Source organism: Oncorhynchus nerka, linkage group LG14 (genome assembly GCF_034236695.1).
Source record: "Oncorhynchus nerka isolate Pitt River linkage group LG14, Oner_Uvic_2.0, whole genome shotgun sequence".
Taxonomy (NCBI): Eukaryota; Metazoa; Chordata; class Actinopteri; order Salmoniformes; family Salmonidae; genus Oncorhynchus; species Oncorhynchus nerka.
The window spans coordinates 30245106-30272131 of record NC_088409.1 but is presented as its reverse complement, the minus strand read 5'-3'; the positions used below and the strand labels follow the sequence as shown (position 1 = coordinate 30272131).

At 42.2% G+C, this 27026-nt stretch overlaps 1 protein-coding gene across 5 annotated transcripts in view; it reads left to right on the top strand.

Annotated features, from left to right (window-relative positions):
* The window catches only part of LOC115140837 (sialoadhesin-like), a 69253-nt gene extending 43364 nt beyond the window's left edge, over nt 1-25889 (top strand). For 3 of the 5 annotated variants that reach the window (XM_065027949.1, XM_029679248.2, XM_029679247.2), the window contains 9 exons: nt 13391-13466; nt 14374-14736; nt 14895-15185; nt 15414-15665; nt 15813-16073; nt 16192-16288; nt 16386-16472; nt 16617-16692; nt 24558-25889. In XM_065027949.1, coding sequence (XP_064884021.1) covers nt 13412-13466; nt 14374-14736; nt 14895-15185; nt 15414-15665; nt 15813-16073; nt 16192-16288; nt 16386-16472; nt 16617-16692; nt 24558-24623 — 1548 coding nt within the window. In that variant the 5' untranslated portion in view covers nt 13391-13411 and the 3' untranslated portion in view covers nt 24624-25889. Of the gene's footprint in view, nt 1-9681; nt 13306-13390; nt 13467-14373; nt 14737-14894; nt 15186-15413; nt 15666-15812; nt 16074-16191; nt 16289-16385; nt 16473-16616; nt 16693-24557 lie in introns of those variants that run through there. The other 2 variants (XM_029679246.2, XM_065027948.1) reach the window with 2 other exon arrangements.
* Nucleotides 25890-27026: the final 1137 nt, after the last annotated feature.

Genomic DNA, 27026 nt, shown 5'->3' with positions numbered 1-27026 from the left:
TTGTTGCCGTTAAATGTGTGTTTTGTAGCCTAAGAGAATAACCAGTGGCCTTTCTCCGCTGGAGATCTATTGGCGGATTGGATTGTCTGACTGACAGACTGACTACAACCTTTTTGTATACGGTATTTCATTTGTTTTGATGTGAGGTATACTGTGATGATTTATGTAGTTAGTTGTAGTTGAGGACTTAGTAAGAGTTGATACACTTTAAAGTTCTGTGGTAAAATAGTTGTTATATTGATGGTATGTTTAATACTGGGTTTACGCTACACTGAATGAACGGACAAACAGACAGGACTCTTTTTAGGCCCGAGGTACAGGACATTTCTGGAGGAACCAGAACTCATTGTGTTATATTATTATATGTGTGTGTAATCATTGATGTTAATACAACCCACGCAAAAGAATATAGTTGTTTTGGAAGTTCTTTCCAATGTTTTAAGGGTTTATGAAAAGTTTATTTCCATCCTGACTTTTACATAAGTCCTTTGTATTGGTGTAGACTTGACGGACCAGATGGGACTCGTTCCCTCCCAAACCAAAAGGAGAAACCAATGTTTTCTCTGGTAGGCACAACCTACCTGGCACCCCTATAAATAATAACCTCAAGTCAAAACCGTTACATAAAATGGCACCCCAGATGGGACAGCTCAACATTGAGAACTAACCAAAGCAAATATTTTGTGTGGAATTAAAACAATGGATTCACCCCAAGATAATGTGCTCATCCATGTCATACCTGTCAATGGGAATATACAGGGCCATTCTGACCATCAAGCTGACAATACAAATCATAATGTGAATGGAGATAATGGAGTTGATTTGGGCCAGAGCCCTGGGAATCTGAATGCTCAGTCTGGACCACAGGCCACAGGAGGTCTAACCAGTTACTCACTTATTGACATGGATCTGTGTGGAAGTACTGAACTAGCCCTCCCTCTGACACCCAACCTTCCTCCATTGTCTGGTTTATCTCCAGAGGTTGTAGTCTTACAACTTCAAGGTGACATCCTTGATATTCGTCGGACTCAACAACATCTCCAAACTCTTATCCACCATAAATTCAAATGTCTCCCCCTCCCCCCCCCCCCTTAAAAGACCTAGATGCACTATTGTAAAGTGGCTGTTCCACTGGATGTCATAAGGTGAAAGCACCAATTTGTAAGTCGCTCTGGATAAGAGCGTCTGCTAAATGACTTAAATGTAATGTAAATGTCTGAGGGAAGAGCAACAACCGAGTGCCATGGAATTCAGAAACTCACTGAGCACTCTAACCCACACGCTGACAGAGCTCAGTGAGAGTGGAAGACGGGAAATTACTGGTGCCATGGACAGGCAGTTTGACTACCAACGAAACCAACTCCCTGCCACTCTCCAATGGCGCCTGCAACATCACCACACTGAGGTCCTCAAGGACGTTAATTCTGTTTTTTCTCCCATGGTTAACACTGTAGGCCACTTGCAGACAGAACTCTCTAATTGTGTTAAAATGTTGGATGACGTGTCTGTGGACATGGCCTCCATTAGGCACAACTCCTTACACAGAGTTTCTCTGGTGTCCACTTTTGTTCAGACCACTGAGGGCCAAGCTGGCACCTCCGAACAGCCAAGACAAGGCCATGCTACAGCCACCCCTTGCAGGATGCAATCCACCATGCATCCTGGTGTTCATTTTCATGGTCCGATAACTCCCTCCCCCTCTACTTCCTCAATCCCTCCTAGCTCGTTTGTTCATGGCGATTTGAGTAGACGTAATGTGGGGGCGATGCCCATTAAATTGCAATTTCCCACCTTTGGGAAAAAAGATGACAGTCCTGATCCGCTAATGTATCTAGAAAGATGTCGTGACTTTCTTGCCCTCAATCCCCTGGCTGACGAAGAACTCCTTGCCACATTGAGGAATGTGTTGCATGGGACAGCTCGAGACTGGTGGGATGTGGCACGTCTCACCACTACCTCCTGGGCTGACTTTGAGGCCAAGTTTTCCTCTGCATTTCTGTCTGAGGACTACACAGATGAATTGGCAGACAGAGTCAGAAATCGAGTACAAAGAGAGAAAGAGAGTATCCATGACTTTGCATACAGTTACCACTCCCTGTGCAGAAGGTGGAAACCTGGCATTGAGGAAGAGGTCATTAAATTGATCTTGAAGAACATCAACCCACTACTAGCCAGTCAACTCTGAGAACGAGTCACCACTGTCGATGGACTGGTTCGCTTGGGACGGCAGTTTGAGAAGGACAGAGAATGCCAACAGCAATATGACCAGAGAAAGAAACAGACACCCAAACAGTTACCCAAGACAGACCATCAACAACAGCCAGAGTCTCCAGCCAAGACCCCTCTCATGTTCTGTTGGAGATGTAGCCAAAAGGGACATTCTTCAGCTACATGTCCAAGACCGTATCAAGTAAACCCTTCCAGAAACCACAAATCACAACAGGCCAACACACCTAACTCTCTTCGCAGGAATGACCATCCTACTCTGGGTGCTTTAACCGGAGCTGAAACTCCAAGAGTCACTGCCTACGCCCCCATCGACATCCCCTTCCTTTCAGTTAATACCGCACCAACTGGTGTTACCCCTGTCCATAGGCCCATGGACAGGAAGAGCCATCTTGGATACCGGGTCATCCTACACCCTGCTCAATGAGAAACTGTGGAAGGAGGTTAAAGGTCCACAATACAACTTGAAGCCGTGGACAGAAGGTCCACTCTATCTGGCTGATGGTGAGGCTAAACGACCACTTTGATGGAGTGAGGTAGAGTTCCGCCTGTATAACCGCTCCTATATGATTCCTTCTGTTATCCTACAAACCAAGAACCTTGCTTTTCCTGTCGTGTTGGGAATTGATTTCATGTACTTCAGTGGTGTCCAGATTGATATCGCACAAAAATGCTACTGGTTTCCATACAATCCGAGCAAGAAGCATTTCTTCCAATCAGAAGCTATGAAGTTACATGATTGGGGTTCAAATGTGGCAGTCTTCTCTGCCGTTGCTCCGGTACCACTAACCCTTGATAATCCTGACAATCTCCTTTTACAGGCTGTGAGAAGAGCTCAGCTGGAACAGCCAGAGGAGTTAAGGCTGTTGGAACAGCTGCAGAATAATGCTGATGTATGTACTTCAAAGCTGGGACACACCGGGCTCCTGAAGCACAAAATATTCCTTACACAGGAAATGCAGATCAAGCAAAAGCCATATCGTTTGTCCCCAGCGAAGCTAATCATCCAAAAGGGACTCATTAATGATATAATAGAACGTTCCTCCTCTCCCTGGGCTGCTCCTGTTGTCCTCATCCCAAAAAAGACTGGTGGTCTTAGATTTTGTGTGGACTATAGGAAGACCAACAATGTTTCCCAGACTGATGCCTATCCTCTTCCCACCATCCATGAGATCCTGGAGTCATTGTCTGGTGCTGTTGTGTTCACTACCCTTGACCTCAATAGTGGATATTGGCAGGTTGAGATGGACCAAGAAAGCAAGGACAAGACTGCTTTTGTCTGTGCTGAGGGCTTGTTTTCCTTTAAGGTGATGCCCTTTGGATTAAAGAATGCCCCTGCCACTTTCCAAAGACTCATGGAGATGGTGTTAGGTGAGCTCAAAGGGAAGATCTGTTTCGTCTACCTGGATGATATAATTATCTACTCCCAGAACAGAGAACAACACTTTCAAGATCTTCAAGCAGTGTTGGACAAGCTAAGAGAAGCTGGTCTGACCTTGAATATGAAGAAGAGCAACTTCTGCCAAACCTCCCTGAAGTTCCTTGGCCATATTGTGTCTTTCGACGGCATTCATGTGGATCCTGAAAAGACAAAGGCTGTACAAGACTTCCCTGTGCCAACCACACTCAAGGCCCTTCAATGGTTCCTTGGTATGGCTGGATGGTACCATCGGTTTGTGTCGAACTTCTCCCAGGTGGCAGAACCCCTCAACGCGCTGAAGCGAAAAGGAGCGAAATTCCACAGCACGGCAGAGTGCCAGACCTCCTTTGAAACCCTGAAACGACACCTCGTCACACCTCCCATTTTAGGTCCTCCCAACTTTGATTGCCCTTTTGTTGTTTACACTGATGCAAGTGATGTTGGACTTGGTGCTGTCCTAGTCCAACAGACTGGACTTGGCACTGAAGAAGTGCTAGCGTTCGCCAGTCGGACATTGACTGGATCAGAACAGAACTACTCCACAACCGAGCAAGAGTGCCTTGCAGTTGTCTGGGCTTTGGAAAAGTGGAGGTACTACTTGGAGGGAAGACACTTCACTGTGGTCACTGACCATTCCTCCCTTGTGTGGGTGTTCAAGACCAACAAACCAAGTACCAGACTCATAAGATGGGCTCTACGGTTGCAAGAGTTCACCTTTGCAGTAGAATACAGGAAAGGAAAATACAACACTGTTCCAGATGCCTTGTCCAGAGCTCCTGCTTGTGATAACGGTGGCCCTCATCTTACATGTGCTACTGTCCTGTCAAGCAGTCGAGACTCACCCAAAACTGACTTTCCCATCTCTGATGAGGCCATATGGAAAGCCCAACAGGATGATCCAGAAGTACAGGCTTTGTACCAGACTATCCTGGAAGATGGAGAAAAGATAGTCAATCCTACCACAAAGCTGACCATCATTGAAGATAAAGTCTACCGAGTTGTACAACTACCTCACAGAACACTCTACCAAATGTACATACCTGAAACTCTACGCCTTCAACTGCTTCAACATTTCCATGAAGACCCATTAGCTGGTCATTTGGGCAGGTTCAAAACCTACAAGCGGTTGCAAGCGTTACTGTACTGGCCACATCTGAGCATGGATGTGAAGTCACACATCCGAAATTGTCAGGTTTGTCAAATGTACAAACCAGAAGGTAAAAAGCCTGCTGGCAAGTTGCAGCAAACGGTGGTTACCCGACCTTGGGAAATGTTAGGAGTGGATTTGATGGGTCCATTTCCTAGAAGCTCCAATCAGAATGTGAACATGCTTGTTTTTGTTGATTATTATTCAAAGTGGGTGGAACTCTTTTCCCTGCGTCAGGCCACAGCAAGGACTGTCTCTAACATCCTTACGAAAGAGATCCTGACTCGCTGGGGAGTGCCTGATTACATCCTTTCTGATCGAGGTTCCCAATTTGTCTCTGATCTCTTTGAGGAGACCTGCCAAAGATGGAACCTGAGACAGAAGTTGACCACGGCCTATCACCCACAGACCAATCTCACTGAGAGAGTAAATCGAACCTTGAAGACAATGATTGCTTCCTATGTAGGGACCCAGCACAAACACTGGGACAAGCACCTTCACGAGTTTCGATTTGCCCTGAATTCTGCTGTGCAAGATTCCACTGGAGTCACACCTGCAGAGCTGAACCTAAAGTCGTCCTCTCCGAGGACCCTTGGATATGGTGCTACAGCCCCAGCAGCTTATTCCAGACGCTGCTTGCTATGACCAGGTAGTCCATCTCCATGACTTGAGAGCTCTTGTCTCAAAGAACATGATCCAGGCTCGACTCAAGCAGAAGAGAAATTATGATAAGAACAGACGAGACATGCAGTTCCAGCTTCGTGATCGGGTGTGGCTTCGCTCTCATCCTTACTCGAAAGCTGAACAATTCTTCTCTGCCAAGCTCGCTCCTAAATGGCAAGGACCATATAGGATTGTGGAGCAGATGGGCCCTTTGAACTACCGAGTGGTGAAAGAGGACACCGGTGAAGATATGCGCATTGTCCATGTCTCACGCCTTAAGGCCTGTTACCCCTCGGCTGAGGAATTGGAGGCGATTGAGCGCCGCAAGGTCCTGGATATCTTTGAAGAGGAAAGTGAGGAGACTTTTCTCGGATTCCCAGACCCAGAAGTCTCACACCTTAAGGCCTGTGACCCCTCAGCTGAGGAGCGTGAGCTCCAAAAAGTAATGAATATTTTTGTAGAGGAAAGTGATGAGACCTTTCTCGGTTTCCCCGACCAAGATGTGCCTTCCAGGGCAATGGTCGGCGTTTTCCAGGGGAGGGGGTGTGTGACGGCCCTGAATTTTTCTGAACCGTCTCAGTGCTTCTCCTTCCAATAGGGCGCTTTCCCTTTAATTCCCTATTAAATAGCCAGCATCAGCTGCGCAAAAGTGGGGTTGTGATGGAGACGTGAAGGAGGATGTGTGCAACCCTCAGTTCCGAAGCTTCTCTATTCGGTTTGTTTTGTTGCCGTTAAACGTGTGTTTTGTAGCCTAAGAGAGTACCCAGGATCGGATCCACTCTTTGCGTCCGTGGACTACACCTCTCCGTGCTGGAGATCTATTGGCGGATTGGATTGTCTGACTGACAGACTGACTACAACCTTTTTGTATACGGTATTTCATTTGTTTTGATGTGAGGTATACTGTGATGATTTATGTAGTTAGTTGTAGTTGAGGACTTAGCAAGAGTTGATACGCTTTAAAGTTCTGTGGTAAAATAATTGTTATATTGATGGTATGTGAACTACCGGGCAGGACTCTTTTTAGGCCCGAGGTACAGGACATTTCTGGAGGAACCAGAACTCATTGTGTTATATTATTATATGTGTGTGTAATCATTGATGTTAATACAACCCACGCAAAAGAATATAGATGTTTTGGAAGTTCTTTCCAATGTTTTAAGGGTTTATGAAAAGTTTATTTCCATCCTGACTTTTACATAAGTCCTTTGTATTGGTGTAGACTTGACGGACCAGATGGGACTCGTTCCCTCCCAAACCAAAAGGAGAAACCAATGTTTTCTCTGGTAGGCACAACCTACCTGGCACCCCTATAAATAATAACCTCAAGTCAAAACCGTTACACTGTCTCTCCCCAGGGAGGGGAGAGAACTTGGGCTTGTAGTAGATTGTTTAACAGGTGGCAGGCAATGTGGGAAGGCTTGTGAACTATATTGCCATTGTATCGGAGAGAAGGAGAAGCAGCATTCAAAACGCTATGACGAAATGTGATATAAACCAATGCACATTGTATTATGATCAGTACTCTCGAGAATAAACGCTATTGATTGATTTTGAGACTGGTCTCTGTCCATTTTATGCAAATAAGTATCTTACAAATTCTTAGAAATGGGCAGAGTGTTTTAATTGAATTGGTTGATGAACTTATAGGAATCAAATTCCTTTAACAGTCACAGCCATAGAGATCCTATAAAATTACTAGAGGGGTTATGTCATAAACCCTCAGTTCCTGAATGTATGAAAATGGCAGTCGTGGTCAGGGAGAAATCCAAACCAGTCATTTTCTGCTTTTGCTTTTTCAGGAAAATAAAAGCAAGGCATGTAATATATCAGAAATTGTGTAACATAATTATTGGTAATCTTCAATATTGTCATATACTTATGAGTACAGTATATATTGTTTTTATACATTATTTTCTGTATAAATAGCCTCTAAAATGTAAATAGACCAAGGTCTAAATGTTTGTTTTCTTAGAAAGCTGTGTGTTATATGATATGTTAGTACTTGTTGCATTTACCACTTGTTTAAATCCTATCATCAACTGGTTATATAGCTGTAGATTGACTGCATTGTTTCAATGGAATATTGGCATATTGGCAGTTTTATTTTTAATGTTGGAATATGTTACGCGGAGTGGAACAGGGGAACCCAAGATCAGACTCAGACGAGGAGGCTGGAGCGAGAGGGGTTGGGACAGGGTAAGCAGGTCCGGAGGGGATTCCAAGGGAGTAGTAGAGTGGGGAATCCAGGACAGAGTCCAGACAGGGACCAGAGTCAGTGGGCAGAACTGTAGCGGGGAGGAAAACAGGCACAACAGGATAACAGGATCTAAATAGTAACAAACGGCTAGAACCGTAGACTGACTGAGCAGAGGTTACGATCTGGCAGCGTGGAAGTGGCAGGGGTGAGTATTTGTAGAAGTCTTGATTATGGAACAGGTTGCAGCTGGTGGGAATCTGCTCTGATTCCAGCACACCTGTCTCCACACAATCACACACAGAGAGAGGGAGAGGGAGGGAGAGAGTACTGGGGGAGTGTCAGCAGGTCAATGAGACACAGGATGAGCATTAGAGGGCGTGGCAGGAGCAGATGTAACAGAATAGTTATCATAGCACACTGGCTGACCATGGTTGACCAACTCCCTGACCAAAATGGCTGACCTTTTATAAGACCTTTCATGTCCATTCCAGGATTCTATCCCCAATTCTATGGTCACAGCACATGATACAGACTGATACAGACTGTGAAAGACTATCACAAGTACATTGTTTGAATTAAATTGAAAATTGAAATTGTGAATTGAAATCCATATTACAAACAGTTTAATCATGTGCTGTTAGTCATACTAACTGAGTGTGAGTAATATCCCCGACTAAAGTGAAAATGGTGGAATGGTACAGGATACAATTTTATAAGATTTAATACTAATTTCAAGAGATTTCACACTTAGTTTCTGAAAATCTTTGAGTTTGGCGACGTGGAAAGCCAACGTCAAAATACATATTGTAAAAGACATTACACTTTGGTGGGTTAAATCAATCAAAGATTATTGGTCACGTACACAGTTTAGCAGATGTTATAGCGTGTGCAGTGAAATGCTTATGTTACTAGCTCCTCACAATGCAGTAAAATGTCAAATAAGTAAAAATAAAAAATATTGAGAAATTTCATAACTAATCAAATTAACAACCCAATCAATGTCTCAAGGCTTAAAAATCAATCTTTAACCTATCTCAAACCCTTCAAATACACTGATTTGAAGTGGATCTAACAAGCGATATCAATAAGGGATCATAGATTTTACCTAAAATGGTCAGTCTATGTCATAACAAAAAGAGCAGGTGTTCCTAATGTTTTGTACACAGTGTGTGTCTTATAAACTCAGCAAAAAAATACATGTCAACTGTTTTTTCCAACAGCAAACTTAACATGTGTAAATATTTGTCTGAACATAACAAGATTCAACAATTGAGACATTAACTGAACAAGTTCCACACACATGTGACTAACACGGACTATAAAAGGAAACCAGCCCCGTCGTGGACCAGTATGTCATGCTCCCAGACAGACGAAACAACTTCTTTGCTCGTTTTGAGGACAACACAGTGCCACTGACACGGCCCTCTACCAAAACCTGTGGGCTCTCCTTCACTGCAGCCGACGTGAGCAAAACATTTAAACGTGTCAACCCCCGCAAGGCTGCAGGCCCAGACGGCATCCCCAGCCGCGTCCTCAGATCATGCGCAGACCAGCTGGCAGCTGTCCCCACATGCTTCAAGAGGGCCACCATTGTTCCTGTTCCCAAGAAAGCTAAGGTAACTGGGCTAAATGATTACCGCCCCGTAGCACTCACTTCCGTCATCATGAAGTGCTTTGAGAGACTAGTCAAGGACCATATCACCTCCACCCTACCTGATACCCTAGACCCACTCCAATTTGCTTACCGCCCCAATAGGTCCACAGATGACGCAATCTCAACCACACTGCACACTGCCCTAACCCATCTGGACAAGAGGAATACCTATGTGAGAATGCTGTTCATCGACTACAGCTCAGCATTTAACACCATAGTACCCTCCAAACTCGTCATCAAGCTAGAGACCCTGGGTCTCGACGCCCTGTGCAACTGGGTCCTGGACTTCCTGACGGGCCGCCCCCAGGTGGTGAGGGTAGGTAACAACATCTCCACCCCGCTGATCCTCAAAAATGGGTCCCCACATGGGTGCGTTCTCAGCCCTATCCTGCACTCCCTGTTCACCCACGACTGCATGGCCATGCACGCCTCCAACTCAATCATCAAGTTTGCAGACGACACTAGAGTGGTAGGCTTGATTACCAACAACGACTAGACTGCCTACAGGGAGGAGGTGAGGGCCCTCGGAGTGTGGTGTCAGGAAAATAACCTCACATTCAACGTCAACAAAACGAAGGAGTTGATTGTGGACTTCAGGAAACAGCAGAGGGAGCACCCCATTATCCACATTGACGGGACAGTAGTGGAGAAGGTAGAAAGTTTTTAAGTTCCTCGATGTACACATCATGGACAAACTGAAATGGTCCACCCACACAGACAGCGTGGTGAAGAAGGCGCAGCAGCGCCTTTTCAACCTCAGGAGGCTGAAGAAATTTGGCTTGTCACCAAAAACACTCACAAACTTTTACAGATGCACAATCGAGAGCATCCCGTCGGGCTGTATCACCGCCTGGTACGGCAACTGCTCCACCCACAACCGTAAGGCTCTCCAGAGGGTAGTGAGGTCTGCACAACGCATCACCGGAGGCAAACTACATGCCCTCCAGGACACCTACACCACCCAATGTCACAGGAATTCCAAAAAGATCATCAAGGACAACAACCACCCGCGCCACTGCCTGTTCACCCCGCTATCATCCAGAAGGCGAGATCAATACAGGTGCATCAATGCAGGGACGGAGAGACTGAAAAACAGCTTATATCTCAAGGCCATCAGATTGTTAAACAGCCATCAATAACATTGAGTGGCTGCTGCCAACATACTGACTCAACTCCAGCCACTTTAATAATGGAGAAATTGATGTAATAAATGTATCACTAGCCACTGTAAACAATGCCACTTCATATAATGTTTACATACATTTACATTTACATTTAAGTCATTTAGCAGACGCTCTTATCCAGAGCGACTTACAAATTGGAGAGCGACATTACTCATCTCATATGTATATACTGTACGCTATACCATCTACTGCATCTTGCCATCACTCATTCATATATTTATATATGTAAATATTCTTATTCATTCCTTTACACTTGTGTGTGTATAAGGTAATTGTTGAGTAATCTAACCTAACAATTCCACATTGGATATTACTGCATTGTCGAAACTAGAAGCACAAGCATTTCGCTACACTCGCATTAACATCTGCTAACCATGTGTATGTGACAAATAACATTTTATTTTATTTTATTTGAACAGAAATTGAATAATGTGTCCCTGAACAAAGGGGGGGGGTCAAAATCAAAAGTAACAGTCAGTATATGGTGTGGCCACCAGCTGCATTAAGTTCTACAGTGCATCTCCTCCTCATGGACTGCATCAGATTTGCAAGTTCTTGCTGTGAGATGTTACCCAACTCTTCCACCAAGGCACCTGCAAGTTCCCGGACATTTCTGGCAGGAATGGCCCTAGCCCTCACCCTTTGATCCAACAGGTCCCAGATGTGCTCAATGGGATTGAGATCCGGGCTCTTCGCTGGCCATGGCAGAACACTGACATTCCTGTCTTGCAGGAAATCACGCACAGAACGAGCAGCATGGCTGGTGGCATTGTCATGCTGGAGGGTCATGTCAGGATGAGCCTGCAGGACGGGTACCACATGAGGGAGGAGGATGTCTTCCCTGTAACGCACAGCGTTGAGATTGCCTGCAATGACAACAAGCTCAGTCCGATGATGCTGTGACACACCGCACCAGACCATGATGGACCCTCCAACTCCAAATCGATCCCGCTCCAGAGTACAGGCCTCGGTGTAACGCTCATTCCTTCGACGATAAACGCAAATCCGACCATCACTCCTGGTGAAACAAAACCACGACTCGTCAGTGAAGAGCACATTTTGCCAGTCCTGTCTGGTCCAGCGACGGTGGGTTTGTGCCCATAGGCGACGTTGTTGCCGATGATGTCTGGCGAGGACCTGCCTTACAACAGGCCTACAAGCCCTCAGCCTATAGTGGACAGTCTGAGCACTGATGGAGGGATTGTGTGTTCCTGGTGTAACTCGGGCAGTTGTTGTTGCCATCCTGTACCTGTCCCGCAGGTGTGATGTTCGGATGTACCAATCCTGTGCAGGCGTTGTTACACGTGGTCTGCCACTGCGAGGATGATCAGCTGTCCGTCCTGTCTCCCTGTAGCGCTGTCTTAGGTGTCTCAGTACGGACATGGCAATCTATTGCCCTTGCCTCATCTGCAGTCCTCATGCCTCCTTGCAGCATACCTAAGATATGTTCACTCAGATGAGCAGGGACCCTGGGCATCTTTCTTTTGGTGTTTTTCATGAGTCAGTCGAAAGGCCTCTTCAGTGTCCTAAGTTTTCATAACTGTGACCTTAATTGCCTACTGTCTGTAAGCTGTTGGTGTCTTAACGACCTGTCTACAGGTGCATTTTGAGCTGCAAATACGGTCGCCCGTGTGAGTTTTTTTTATGCACGTGATGTTAGAACGTTCTCTCCATTCCAGAATGTATACAATGCATTCTGGATTTCACGTGATCGTCTGTCGGACCAAAGATGCTATAACAAAATGAGGTGACTCAGCGTTCACTCATTTTGAGAACTTCATGAAGTGAATGGTGGGATGTGAACGATGGTAGACGAAACACCCCTTCAACATGCATGCTATAAACAGACCAAACTCATCTTGTCTTTTATTATCTTTCGGAAAAAAGCTTGGCTGCGGGCTGAAACTAATTGTCTGATTACTTTCGATTTCTAGAAAGTATTTAACTCAACGGTGAGCTCACCTGTGATGGGATTCATTAGACATAGCAATTGCTATTAGCTAATTCATATTGTAGTTTCTGTCAGCCGAGAGTTAGGAAATATGACTGCTTGTGTTGAGTCAATATTTCCTCAGTTAGCGCTAGGACAAATGAAGCCTACATTTTTCCGGTTAAGATGATTGTGTTATGCTATAGATACTTCTGTGAATATCTTAACATTACATCCAAAAATAAACTGCTCACATTCTGGACATAACTTTGTAAGGACTGTGTTTGTGTAAAAAGTTTCTGAAAAAAGTGTGGCCAGCTCAAATGCTGATTGTTGCGTCATTCGAAACTGGCCGTTCTAAATGAGCGTTCTAATCACATGGGTGGAATGGTATGTGTGAAAGGGTTAATTGTTTATGGTTCATTGAACAAGCAGTTAAAGCCCTTTATAATGACGATCTGTGACGTTATTTGGATTTTTACGATTTATCTTTGAAAGACAGGGTGCTGAAAAAGGGATGTTTCTTTTTTTGCTGAGTTTACATATAAAGAGGATAAAACAACATGTAAACACTATTAATTAAAGTGACCATTGTTCAATGACTATATGTACATAGGGCAGCAGTACTGGATGGTAGCCGGCTCTTGACAGTGTCTAAGGTTCAGGGCAGGGTACTGAGCAGAGGTCAGTTAACCCTCAAGGAATTAACTCGCCTCACCATCAGTCTGAGACGAAATATGGGAACTCCTGATGGCAAAAATAAAGACATCATTTTACATGTGAGATGGGAATTAGATGTGAAATTTACACATTATTTCCCTTATTCTCTGAAGGAGGGTGGATATCTGACAAGAATGAGCAAGAATTGGCAAACTATGCAAGTAATTGATTTGGATTTTAGACATTACAAGTATCATATCCAATGTTAACTTACTAGTGATAATAAAATGTTCCTTATACCTTCAGGTCCAGCACTGAGAGGAGGTGATGGGGATTGAGAAATTACCGTTGCGTATTCTTATTCATTGCATTTGGCTTGGAGGTAGGCTACAAATATACATTCTGTATACAGTAATAAATATTGTATTTATTTATTTACTCATTTGCTGACAAGAAAATACAAACAATGTGATTACAGCAGTGGCGGTCGGTGCCGTTTATGAACATGGACATACTTATTTCTATTACAGCATATAGGATGACTGTCATTCATATTCCATTCACCCAGCTCAATGTAATATCACTACACCTCTACATCACCAGTGAGACGAGCCCTCCCTCTCTCTCAAATTTTCCCTGTACCCATCATGAGGTTGCTACAACCTATCTGATGAAGGAACAGTTGCAACGTAGGTGCACAGGTTGACAGAATTTTGAGTAATCAAGGTGACCGACAGTGACATAGTCAGTACCACCTACCACACTCTTGCTTCGATATAGCTGATCTGGACTATAATCATTAGTCCAACAGTTGAAAACGAGTTTCTATTCGACCAATTCAGGTATGTTTATCCCCGTCAACAGAACTGGCGCAATGAATACACACCTGATCACACGCAAACACAGTTCACGTTCATAGCGGCAACATACAAAACGCTGGTTGTATGAATAATTCCGTCTCACATCCATCTACGTGCGCTCCTTTTCTCACATTTTCCCTTCGCTTGTGGACTTCATTGCACAACACATCAGAGTACAGTGTGGAGTAGAGTGTACAGTTAGCAGCAAGCAGTTTATCAGTTACACAGGCGGGCCTTGGTGGCAATAAATTAATAAAACCAAAAGCTTACATTGACTGGCCATAGACAGCTAGCTAACATGGCATCCCATTCTGTTTGAGACGGTTGTTTGAGTAGGCTAAACTAGCTAGCTGCATTCCATTCTTACACTCAAATTCCTTGACATGTGTCCAACACCTCTGACTAACATTTTTCCATCTGCTATTTGAGTGTGGGGAGTTGATACCTCGTCATGGACTGCTGAGGTGCCCGACTCAGTCTCCGGCCTGGAGGGCTCATGCATCGTGATTCCCTGCTCATTCAACTACCCAGAACCAAAGATAAAGCCCACTGAATTCACTGGCATCTGGTTCAAAGACACTTCTGAGGTTATCTACCACCCAGACAGCTCCAACGTCATCACAGACTACAGGGGTCGTACAGAGCTGGTAGGAAACCTCAGACAGAAGAACTGCTCTCTCAGAATCAACCCCCTCCATAGCAGTGACAAAGGACCCTTTACTTTCAGGATTGATATCAAAGACTTTAACAAGGCTTCATACAAAGATGACAGAGTCTCCATTGCAGTGAGGGGTAAGTTCTCCAGGGAAAATAGACAATTACAGTATCCTATTTACACTAAAGTTAACATATTAGCTATAGCTTCTTGTTGATTATAATTGTAATGGTACAAAAAAGGACAGACCCAAGAATAAGTGCTATAACTGTTGTCATCTCTTTGTTGATTTGAGACTCTCCAGACCCCCTCTCTCTGTCAGTGATGGAGGTGGTGAAGGTGGGGGAGGAGGTATCTGCCTCCTGCTCTGTGTCTCACTCCTGCCCATCTGATCCCCCTCTCATCACCTGGAGCCACTCTGGAACACCCAGCATCCAATCACAGCAGCAGACCAAGGGCCAGTGGGAAGAGACATCAACCCTGACCTTTAGATCCAGCAAAGCTGATAACAACCAGCCTCTAGTCTGCACAGCAGCATACAGGGGAGGGAAGACAGTGAAAAGCTCCAAGACGCTAACTGTCAAATGTAAGTGGCCCAAATATGTGTATTAACAACACTGTTTGGAAGATTTTCACTTCAACCATATTTCTGTGAATTTGAGAAATTAAACTTATTTGAAAAGTGAACTAAAACTTTGTCCGTACTTCCCTTTGGGAATTAAAATATATTGAAATCACGTAGTTGATCCACTGAATCTGTCCTAAGATGTTCATTACATAGTAATATCATTCTAACTAATGATGTTATTCATAGATGCCCCAGTGGATGTGAAGGTTAAGGAAGTGTCCAGTGTGAAGGAGGGAGACTCTGTAAAGCTGAGATGCTCCAGTGACAGTAACCCTGCTGCCCACAGCTACCATTGGCACAACAGCAGAGGACCTCTGCCCACCACTGAACCCACACTCACACTGGAGAATGTGACCAGACTCACTGAAGCCCTCTACTGCACTGCCATCAATACAGAGGGACAAGGCCAATCCAGCCCACTGAAGCTCAACGTAGAGTGTAAGTAGATGCAGAGTTAGTTGATTCATCCACATGTTGTCACTAAGGGGCATGTCATGTCTGTGTATATAATATTAAGACAATACTCTTCAGGATGTAGCACTACATGTTCAGTTAAAACCAAACTGTTCATCATTCTCATCCCAGACCCCCCTGAGATCAAAGTGGACTCTGCCTGCACTTCAGACATCTCTATGGTAACATGTCTGTGCATTGTGGATTCAGAGCCCCCCAGCACTGTGGAGTGGTCTCTTCCAGCAGGACATCTGCCCAGTACCAGGGTGGAGATGCATGGGTCAGTTACCATGGTGACCATACAGAGGGCACTAGGCTTCTCAGAGACCATCCACTGCCATGCCAGCAACACACAGGGCAATGCCACCTTGTCCTTCACTGTGCCCACAAATGGTAAGGGAAACAGTTGGGGAAGTGTATCATTAATGAATTAATTAAACAAATAATTATTTATATCATAAGGAATAGTATAGGTACATTTAATACATCATATTTATTTGTTTTTGGACAGATAAGATGTTCATGCTGTACGTTTCAATTGGTATTGCTGCATTAGTGGTGGTGGTAATATTAGTTCCCATGTCAGCTTGCCTATTGACTAAGAAGGGGTAAGTTACTATTTTATTTATTTTTGGAAGGAGTTAAGTAGATTTTTTTTGATAGCTGTTTTGTTCTGTTTTGATAACTTGGCATTTTTCTCATCAGTGGGAGGAGTCATAGTGACCAGCCAGTAGCCAGTATACAGGACATGGATGCAACCAAGTGTGCTTCCTCAGATCCCTCAACATCAATGTATTTTTCTACAGGCTGTTCTATCTGTCATCTTAACCTACAATCCTTGTTGAGTTGCTAAAGTCCATTAGCCTAAATTAAATCTTGTCGTGTCTTATCAAATTTAGAGAATGCATCTGAGAGTTGTCCTAACTCTATCCACAGGAAAGAGCAGAAAGACACCAGCAGTACAATCCTCACAAACTACTACACCACCGATCAGCTATATGGCAACATGGAGGTACTGTATGAACTGTAGTGAATTACACCATGACATTCAGGGGGGTCTCTATTGAGTGCACTCTCTTGCCCGTGCATAATTTATTTAAATTAAAAATAAAGACGTAATTTAAACAGTAAAAGTGTATTATCTTTCACTGTGGCATGAACACAACCAGTCATTATATTTTCATCTGATTTTCAAACAAATCACTTCAAAAGTTAAGCGACCTCTGCATGTTGGTCTACTCCAAAATAATTATAGCATTCAAACTGTAGTCTCTAATTGCCAGTTTGATAAATGGAAATATACATCTCTTTCAAAACACCAAAACGTTATGCCAATGACATTCAGCGATTGCCATTGATAAGGCCTACATTAATTGAAAAACGGGATGGTCACCCTAACCTCAGTTGCGGACAGTGCCGTTTAAGATGAGGGAGGACGATTGTTTTATTTTTTTTATGAGCATGGTCTTATTTCTATTACAGCGTATTGGATGACTGTCATTCATATTCCATTCACCCAGCTCAATGTAACATCGATAGGTTTAGGCTACTACATGATATACAAATGTCCCTATTCCCATCATGAGATTGCTACAACCTAGCCTATGAACGAAAGTTTACAACGTAGCTGCACAGGTCGAGAGAAAAATGTGAGTAATCAAGTTGACAGACATTGACACATGCAATACCGCCTTGCACACTTGCTTGTATCTAGCTGATCTGGGGTATAATCATTAGTCCAACAGTTGCAAATTAGTGTTTCTATTGGACAAATTCAGGTATGTTTATTCCTGTTTCATTCCATTTGCTTCCATTTAGGAAATGTTTTTCAACATTATGGACAGAATGAATACACCCCTGATCACAGGTGTATTCACAGTTCACTTTCATGGCAGCCAAATACAAACAGCATGATCATTTGCTCATTATATAATTCCTTCTTGCATCTAAGCAATCTCCTCCTCTCACCCTTTACATTCGCTTGTGGACTTCAATGCACAATACAACAGCTGTGTGTGGCCAGGTGAAAAAACCTTTCCAAGCCAAACCTTGATACCATAACCGCTACACACAGCCAACATCATTGTCATCATATTAGCTAACATCATAGTCAACATAGCTAACATTAGCTACTCGAACTAACATGTTAATAAACCCGCTACAATCATGCAGTACAGTGTAAAGCAAGCAGTTTGGCAGTTACACCGTTGGGCCCCGGTGGCAATAAATTAATAAAACCAAAAGCTTACCTTGACTTGGAAGAGTTCTAGTGTTGGATAGCCATAGCCAGCTGGCTAACATAGCATCCCTCTCTGTTTGAGCCAGGTGTTTGAATAGGCTAAACTAGCTAGCTGCATTCACTAGCTAGGTAAGTGAAAGTGAAAAGAAATACAATGAAATATATTTAGCTCGCTCTCTCTAATTCATTTTTTAAGAAATTAATTTGTTAACTGGTCAACTATTATCTTTTTCTCTCTTTGAGTCAACTACTCACCACATTTTGTGCACTGCACTGCAGTGCTAGCTAGCGAGCTGTAACTTATGCTTTCAGTACTAGATTCATTCTCTGATCCTTTGATTGGGTGGACAACTGTTATGAGAATTCTGTTCTCCTGCTCATTAACCAATTAAATTATAGAACTCTCAGTCTGTTATAGCAGGATTTGTAAGATACTGATAGAAATGAAAACAGACAGAGGCCCAGTCTACCAAAGTTAAAAGTTTATTCACTGAACGTTCTGACGTGCACAGTACAAAGATCTTCAATTCATAGTGACACACATACTTCCACACAAACCATCAAATCTGCCCGCCAATAGAGATTAGGGGAGTCCTGTGAGAATAGCGTCTTCCTGCCCTCCCCTAAGATAAGGAGAGACCTGGGACTGGGAAGTTCTCAGTGTCTGAAGCCAAGGTCGGCCCCGAATCTGGCTCAGACAGTCTGTTATCAAAATACTAGACACATTGTCCCCAAAACGTTGATTCTGATTAAGAACTACACTCCAGTATATATTATTCCACCGACTAAAACCACACACGTATTATAATAATCTAAATGATTCTAACGCTTATATACAGTGCCTTGCGAAAGTATTCGGCCCCCTTGAACTTTGCGACCTTTTGCCACATTTCAGGATTCAAACATAAAGATATAAAACTGTATTTTTTTGTGAAGAATCAACAACAAGTGGGACACAATCATGAAGTGGAACGACATTTATTGGATATTTCAAACTTTTTTAACAAATCAAAAACTGAAAAATTGGGCGTGCAAAATTATTCAGCCCCTTTACTTTCAGTGCAGCAAACTCTCTCCAGAAGTTCAGTGAGGATCTCTGAATGATCCAATGTTGACCTAAATGACTAATGATGATAAATACAACAAACCGACCGTGACACTATAAACAACTAGTGCTGACATGCAACTACACATAGACAATAACCCACAAAACCAAAATGGAAATGGCAACCTAAATAGGATCCCCAATCAGAGACAACTATAAACAGCTGTCTCTGATTGGGAACCAATTCAGGCCACCATAGACCTACATTTACCTAGAAAATACCAAATCCCCATAGATATACAAAAAACACACATACCACCCTCGTCACACCCTGGCCTAACCAAAATAATAAAGAAAACAAAGATAACTAAGGTCAGGGCGTGACATCAATTTACTAGACTAGGTTACAATGTGTATTACCATGAACTTCAAATAGGCCTACCAGTAGCCAGTGAGGTAGTGGTAAAAAACATACGTGGGTAAACTCTGATTGCCGGTCGGGGTAAAAAAAAAATGTTAACACTCCCTATACTTTAAATGAATTTCTCTGAAAAAGATGGGTAAACGGCATTTACTTGTGTAGCCCACCCTCTCAGTCTCTCAGTCGAGACTATTTTACACACATATTCAAACACAAGCAGAACAGGTGGCCTTCATACAATATAATTGAATCAAAACATGTTTTACACCCTAGTTCATGAGTTGTCTATAATTCATGAGTTAATGCTTGGAGTTTTGAATTAGAACATTGAACTTAAACCCTGTACGAATCATGGATCTTGGAGATCTCGGAAAATGCACTGTAAGTGTAACTATGCATTCAAAACATTTCATTATGTTTTGCCGTGAAAATACATTAAGGGCACACAAATCCAAAATAATGTTTGTCCTATGCCATTGCAAAATCGAATGCTTCTAACCGAACGTTAACCTCTTCTCACTGAAAGAGTCACCTTATAGGCCTACTGTCATTAACTTGTTAGAGAAGCGGTCCCGTTGTGGGGATCAAATCAGCGGAAATTTCAAGTGCGCCACGTATAGTTTTTGATAAAACTCACTTTCATTAAAATACACATTCAAGGTACTGAATTAAAGCTACACTCGTTGTGAATCTAGCTACCAAGTCAGATTTGTAAAATGCTTTTCGGCGAAAGCATGAGAAGCTATTATCTGACAGCATGTACCCCCAAAATACTGCAACGTCACCTAACGACAGATTTTGCGATAGCCGGGGCTACCCAAAACGCAGAAATAAAATATAAAACATTCATTACCTTTGACGAGCTTCTTTCTTGGCACTCCTAGATGTCCCATAAACATCATTTTGGGTCTTTTTTCGATTAAATCGGTCCATATATAGCCTAGATATCGATCTATGAAGACTGTGTGAACAACGAAAAAAATTGCGTTTTCTAACGTAACGTCATTTTTAAATTAAAAAAGTCGATGATAAACTTTCACAAAACACTTCGAAATACTTTTGTAATGCAACTTTAGGTATTAGTAAACGTTAATAAGCGATCAAATTGATTACGAGGCGAAGTATATTTTATAGCTGTCGTCTGGAAATAATGTCCGGGTAAATCTCAACCAAAATATCCGGTCGGAGACCGGAAGAAAGGCAATGCCTTGCGTCTTTTTGACCCAAGAAACAAATCCTAGGCAAATGACAAGACTGTTGACATCGTGTGGAAGCTGTAGGTATTGCAACCTCTGCCTCATTTAATCTGGGTCACCTTTAACAATTGGTTGAAGTCGCGCATGGATATATTTTTCCATTTTCAGTGATCAGATTTTCCTGCACTTTTCGATGAAACGCACATTCTGTTATAGTGATTTAACCAGTTTTAGAAACGTCTGAGTGTTTTCTATCCACACATACTAATCATATGCATATACTATATTCCTGGCATGAGTAGCAGGGTGCTGAAATGTTGCGCGATTTTTAACAAAAAGCTGAGGAAATTTGCAGCTTCCTTATTAAAGTATAGCCTACTTGTTGGATGGATTTGATGTGAATTGGTGTCTAACTGTAGGCTAGTTGTCTAGTGATATTGTCAACCATCATCAGCTGATCCAGGAAACTGTCACGAGAATTTTCTAGCCCAATGATAATAACTGACAACCAATATCTCTGACCAATCCCAGAGGTTTGTTAGACCATGGGTATAATAATAATTAGTCAAATACTCAGCTTATACAAAAGGTTAGTACAGTTTATTCAGAGAACGTTCTAAAGTCAAGAATACAAAGACATCCATTTTATAGCTGTGCACATACTTCCACACAAACACTAGATGCAGTGGGGCAAAAAAGTATTTAGTCAGCCACCAATTGTGCAAGTTCTCCCACTTAAAAAGATGAGAGGCCTGTAATTTTCATCATAGGTACACTTCAACTATGACAGACAAAAAGAGGAAAAAAATCCAGAAAATCACATTGTAGGATTGTTAATGAATTTATTTGCAAATTATGGTGGAAAATAAGTATTTGGTCACCTACAAACAAGCAACATTTATGGCTCTCACAGACCTGTAACATCTTCTTTAAGAGGCTCCTCTGTCCTCCACTCGTTACCTGTATTAATGGCACCTGTTTGAACTTGTTATCGGTATAAAAGACACCTGTCCACAACCTCAAACAGTCACACTCCAAACTCCACTATGGCCAAGACCAAAGAGCTGTCAAAGGACACCAGAACCAAAATTGTATACCTGCACTGGGCTGGGAAGACTGAATCTGCAATAGGTAAGCAGCTTGGTTTGACGAAATCAACTGTGGGAGCAATTATTAGGAAATGGAAGACATACAAGACCACTGATAATCTCCCTCGATCTGGGGCTCCACGCAAGATCTCACCCCGTGGGGTCAAAATGATCACAAGAATGGTCGGCACCGAATTTTGCTCAAACAGTCTGTGTTTAAAATACCACAAAGACCCTAATTCTGACTAGAACTACACATTTATTGATTATAATTTTATACATTCTAATCAATTCCATACAATTTTATGGTTTCAGGGTGGAATATTCTAATCATTCAATTAACAGATAAATCCCATTAACAGAAACAAAACAATATTGATATAAAGTTAAATACATGGTATACTGCTTCTTGCCACGGATGGCACACAGAACACCAGTACCAGCACACATCTATACACAAATCAAAATTTATGAAGATAAAGCCCCCTTTCTTATTATTTAAAAATCTGATTTGGAAAACTATTTAGAGTCATTAAAACGTATACAAAACAAAACATTATTTTTAAAAATGTATTTAAATTGATATAATGTGGATTTGTATTATTATTATTTCTTTCTGGAATCCCTCTGGCTGTTCTGTTTATGTTTTGCATGTTACGGTTTAAAAAAAAAATATATATATAAAAACATATATACAAATATACAGTGGGGAGAACAAGTATTTGATACACTGCCAATTTTGCAGGTTTTCCTATTTACAAAGCATGTAGAGGTCTGTAATTTTTTATCATAGGTACACTTCAACCGTGAGAGATGGAATCTAAAACAAAAATCCAGAAAATAACATTGTATGATTTTTAAGTAATTAACTTGCATTTTATTGCATGACATAAGTATTTGATACATCAGAAAAGCAGAACTTAATATTTGGTACAGAAACCTTTGTTTACAATTACAGAGATCATATGTTTCCTGTAGTTCCTGACCAGGTTTGCACACACTGCAGCAGGGATTTTGGCCCACTCCTCCATACAGACCTTCTCCAGATCCTTCAGGTTTCGGGGCTGTCGCTGGGCAATACGGACTTTCAGCTCCCTCCAAAGATTTTCTATTGGGTTCAGGTCTGGAGACTGGCTAGGCCACTCCAGGACATTGAGATGCTTCTTACGGAGCCACTCCTTAGTTGCCCTGGCTGTGCATTTTGATTCATTGTCATGCTGGAAGACCCAGCCACGACCCATCTTCAATGCTCTTACTGAGGGAAGGAGGTTGTTGGCCAAGATCTTGCAATACATGGCCCCATCCATCCTCCCCTCAATACGGTGCAGTCGTCCTGTCCCCTTTGCAGAAAAGCATCCCCAAAGAATGATGTTTCCACCTCCATGCTTCACGGTTGGGATGGTGTTCTTGGGGTTGTACTCATCCTTCTTCTTCCTCCAAACAGGGTGAGTGGAGTTTAGACCAAAAAGCTCTATTTTCGTCTCATCGGACCACATGACTTTCTCCCATTCCTCCTCTGGATCATCCAGATGGTCATTGGCAAACTTCAGACAGGCCTGGACATGCGCTGGCTTGAGCAGGGGAACTTGCGTGCGCTGCAGGATTTTAATCCATGACGGTGTAGTGTGTTACTAATGGTTTTCTTTGAGACTGTGGGCCCAGCTCTCTTCAGGTCATTGACCAGGTCCTGAAGTGTAGTTCTGGGCTGATCCCTCACCTTCCTCATGATCATTGATGCCCCACTAGGTGAGATCTTGCATGGAGCCCCAGACCGAGGGTGATTTACCGTCATCTTGAACTTCTTCCATTTTCTAATAATTGCGCCAACAATTGTTGCCTTCTCACCAAGCTGCTTGCCTATTGTCCTGTAGCCCATCCCAGCCTTGTGCAGGTCTACAATTTTATCCCTGATGTCCTTACACAGCTCTCTGGTCTTGGCTATTGTGGGGAGGATGGAGTCTGTTTGATTGAGTGTGTGGACAGGTGTCTTTTATACAGGTAACTATTTCAAACAGGTGCAGTTAATACAGGTAATGAGTGGAGAACAGGGGGGCTTCTTAAAGAAAAACGAACAGGTCTGTGAGAGCCGGATTCTTACTGGTTGCTTGGATGATCAAATACTTATGTCATGCAATAAAATGCAAATTAATTACTTAAAAATCATACAATGTGATTTTCTGGATTTTTGTTTTAGATTCCATCTCTCACAGTTGAAGTGTACCTATGATAAAAAAATTACAGACCTCTACATGCTTTGTTAGTAGGGAAACCTGCAAAATCGTCTGTGTATCAAATACTTGTTCTCCCCACTGTATAAACCAGCGCGCACCTGAAAAACAAAGCAATGAGTATTCTAAACAGCTGACTGACAAAAGCAAACAACGATAAATCAACGGATAAATCTAATGCATTGGAATAAAGGACACATGGCAAACAAATTGTGAAAATTAGGAAATACAAAGGAAAATCTATGCGCAAAGGAGCTCAGTTTAGGCCAAAATTCAGCACTAGTGGGTGGACAGTGATGCCACATAGTAATAAATGGTTTAAACCATGACAGAAAGGTGGGGGGGTTCGTTTCATTTGGAAGCTTTTATTTCCATATTTACCACCGTAAAACATACTTTTCACTACATTTCAAACAAATAGGAGAATGGTTAAATTAGCATTTATTAGAGACCCCCTCAAAGTTGGACTTTTGTCTCATTCAGGGGAGCTGAGCCTCCCCTGGCTCCCCCGTAATTCACACCTTGACTGTAGGCCTACTGCATATGTTTACAGCTACTGTAGAGATCTGAGAAGAACTTTGCTCTAAATACGAAGGATTAAGATAACAATAGAGGTGTTGTTGTTGATGATGATGATATCTTTGATCTGGTTTCCTGTAGGCTGAAGAAGATGGCGACCCATGCGAATGTGTTGGTGGAGACGATGCAATCTATGGTAACATTTGAACACAACAGGAAGCATGTGGGAGTCAGCTGGCTCAGAGGCCATTGTAGTTAGTCTGTCAAAAGCTCCAGTAAAATATTTACATTTTAACCCAATGTAGCACAGCAGCCGACTGCTTATTTGTTAGCTTTATTGTTATTATGGCTAAAGAATATAGTACATTCTTATTTGTGTTGTGGCTTGTGTTATGGCTTTCACAAGGCTTTCACAAGGCTTTTGTTTGTATCTATGGCTTGGGTGAATCAAAATGAACCTGATATGAATGGCTATACAGTTATACTTATTGGGAAGTGTATATACAGTATATTATTGTTTTTGTGTTGCTCCTTTCAACTGTAATCCACTTATGTGTAACTGACACTCAGGTCAGCACAGTGCTTCTGTGGTCCCCTTGAATGTACAGAGAGATACAGTATAGTGTCATTTGTCAAAACAGGCCATATTGAGATATACTGTATGTACTTGAGATGGAGAATACAACGATTGTAAAGTAAAGTACCTTGAACATTTTCTCCAGATCAGATTGAATATGAACATGTGTAAATGTTCAACAACAACAGTGATCAAATGAAAAATATCTGTGTTTCATTGCATTTTAATATAGTCTGTAATGTTTGTTTCTGAATATCCCAATCTACTAGCGAGTTATTTTTCATCCTTTATGTTCTTACTGGGACACGCTGATCCACATTGATCTAATGTGTGGGAAAAACAAACATCTATTGTTATCATAAATCAACTTCAAGTACTCAAAGAATGTAAATGTCAAGCAGAAGTAATTGTTAGTCACCAATGAGCTGCTGTCTCCACTTGTCTTCCTCTTCTCAGGGGTCTTCACTGGTTATCACCGCCACAAAGTCATAAACCCCACCTATATCTACAAATTATCTCATTCAAATCTGCTTTTAAACCCAACTCTAACCTTAAATTAAAAACAAAACACATTTTTGTTTTCATAGATTATAAGGATATAGTCCGTTGACGTTGTGGCTGTGTTATCTAGTTGAAACTCTTCACAGGTCGTCGTGGCCTCTGTAAATCAACACATCTCCTCCTGTTGGTTCATAGAAGGTATTACATCATATGTTTATGTGAAATGGATTGAGGATTGATGAGCAAGAGAAGTAGAGGACTAAAATGTGAACAAACGTAATTAATGCACCACCAGTTCTGTCTGGTCTGCTCTAGATTCACATCAAAGATTATCATGACGATTTTGTTGTAGATTTGGATCACAATAAATAATAAAAGCCCATCTAGAGAATCTATCCCAAAGTGATCCCCTATAAAGTTATATACTCTGAGTACAAACAGTCTAAACCATCTACCATATAAACGATACAAGGGGAATGTTGCTTATTTTTTATTTTACAATACATTCTGGAACTTTGAGGGTTTATGACACAGCCCCACTAGGATCTCTATGGCGACTCTGATCCAACCATTAATACATACATTGCTATGAGAGGATGTAAGTTCAATATGTAGCTAGATGTAGAAGGCTAATGTTAACTAGGTAACGTGTCCCATGAATGGAAGTTAGGCCAGCAAGCAAGCATTTTAGCCAGGTAGCCTAGGACAACAAAATATAGTGTGTACTGTATGACAGAGTGATAGATTGTTTCGTCAACATGAAAGAGAGGAGGATGGTTTGGCGTTTCTCTACAAGGAGGGTCAGTCAACATGTTTTTCTACTTGCACGAACATGCGCACACACACACACACAAAAATCAGAACCATGGGCAGCCATCACTTCCCCAGTGATTTTACCCACACCTGACAGCAATGTCTTTAGGTCAGGACTTACTATACACTTGTCTTTACTCTCTTTAAATAAATACATTTTGCAGTATTACAATTATATTTTACACACTGTCAATTTTGTTTCCCCTCATTTATTTGAGTTGGAATTTCCCAAACTGCACATGGAAGTCAGGCTTTCCTCTTGATCATATGACTACAGTACCCAGAATATGAATATATCAGATATGTTACATCGACAGAACATGAGAGGGAGCAAGGATTGGTGTGAAAATACTAGGCCTACACAAGGCCTTTGGTCTGATTCTCTACTGTTCTCTCCATAGAGTGTACTCTCTCACTCCCCAAGAATACATAGAATAATCAAGACACATCTTGTGCAGGCTAATACATGCAACATGGTTCACAGCTCCAATCCAGATGTGTTGGTCATTACTGAGACGTGGTTAAGAAGGAGTGTTTTGAACACTGATGTTAACCTGTCTGGTTATAACCTTTTTTGGCTAGACAGATCTTTCAAATCTTTACCAAGGAACAACTTCAGTGCTTGGTTGTCTCCACTTGGTATGTCCCCAAACAATTTGATTTGCTGGTTTTATGCTTTAAAGTTTGAAATAACTCTTTGTTGACTATTGCTGGGTGTT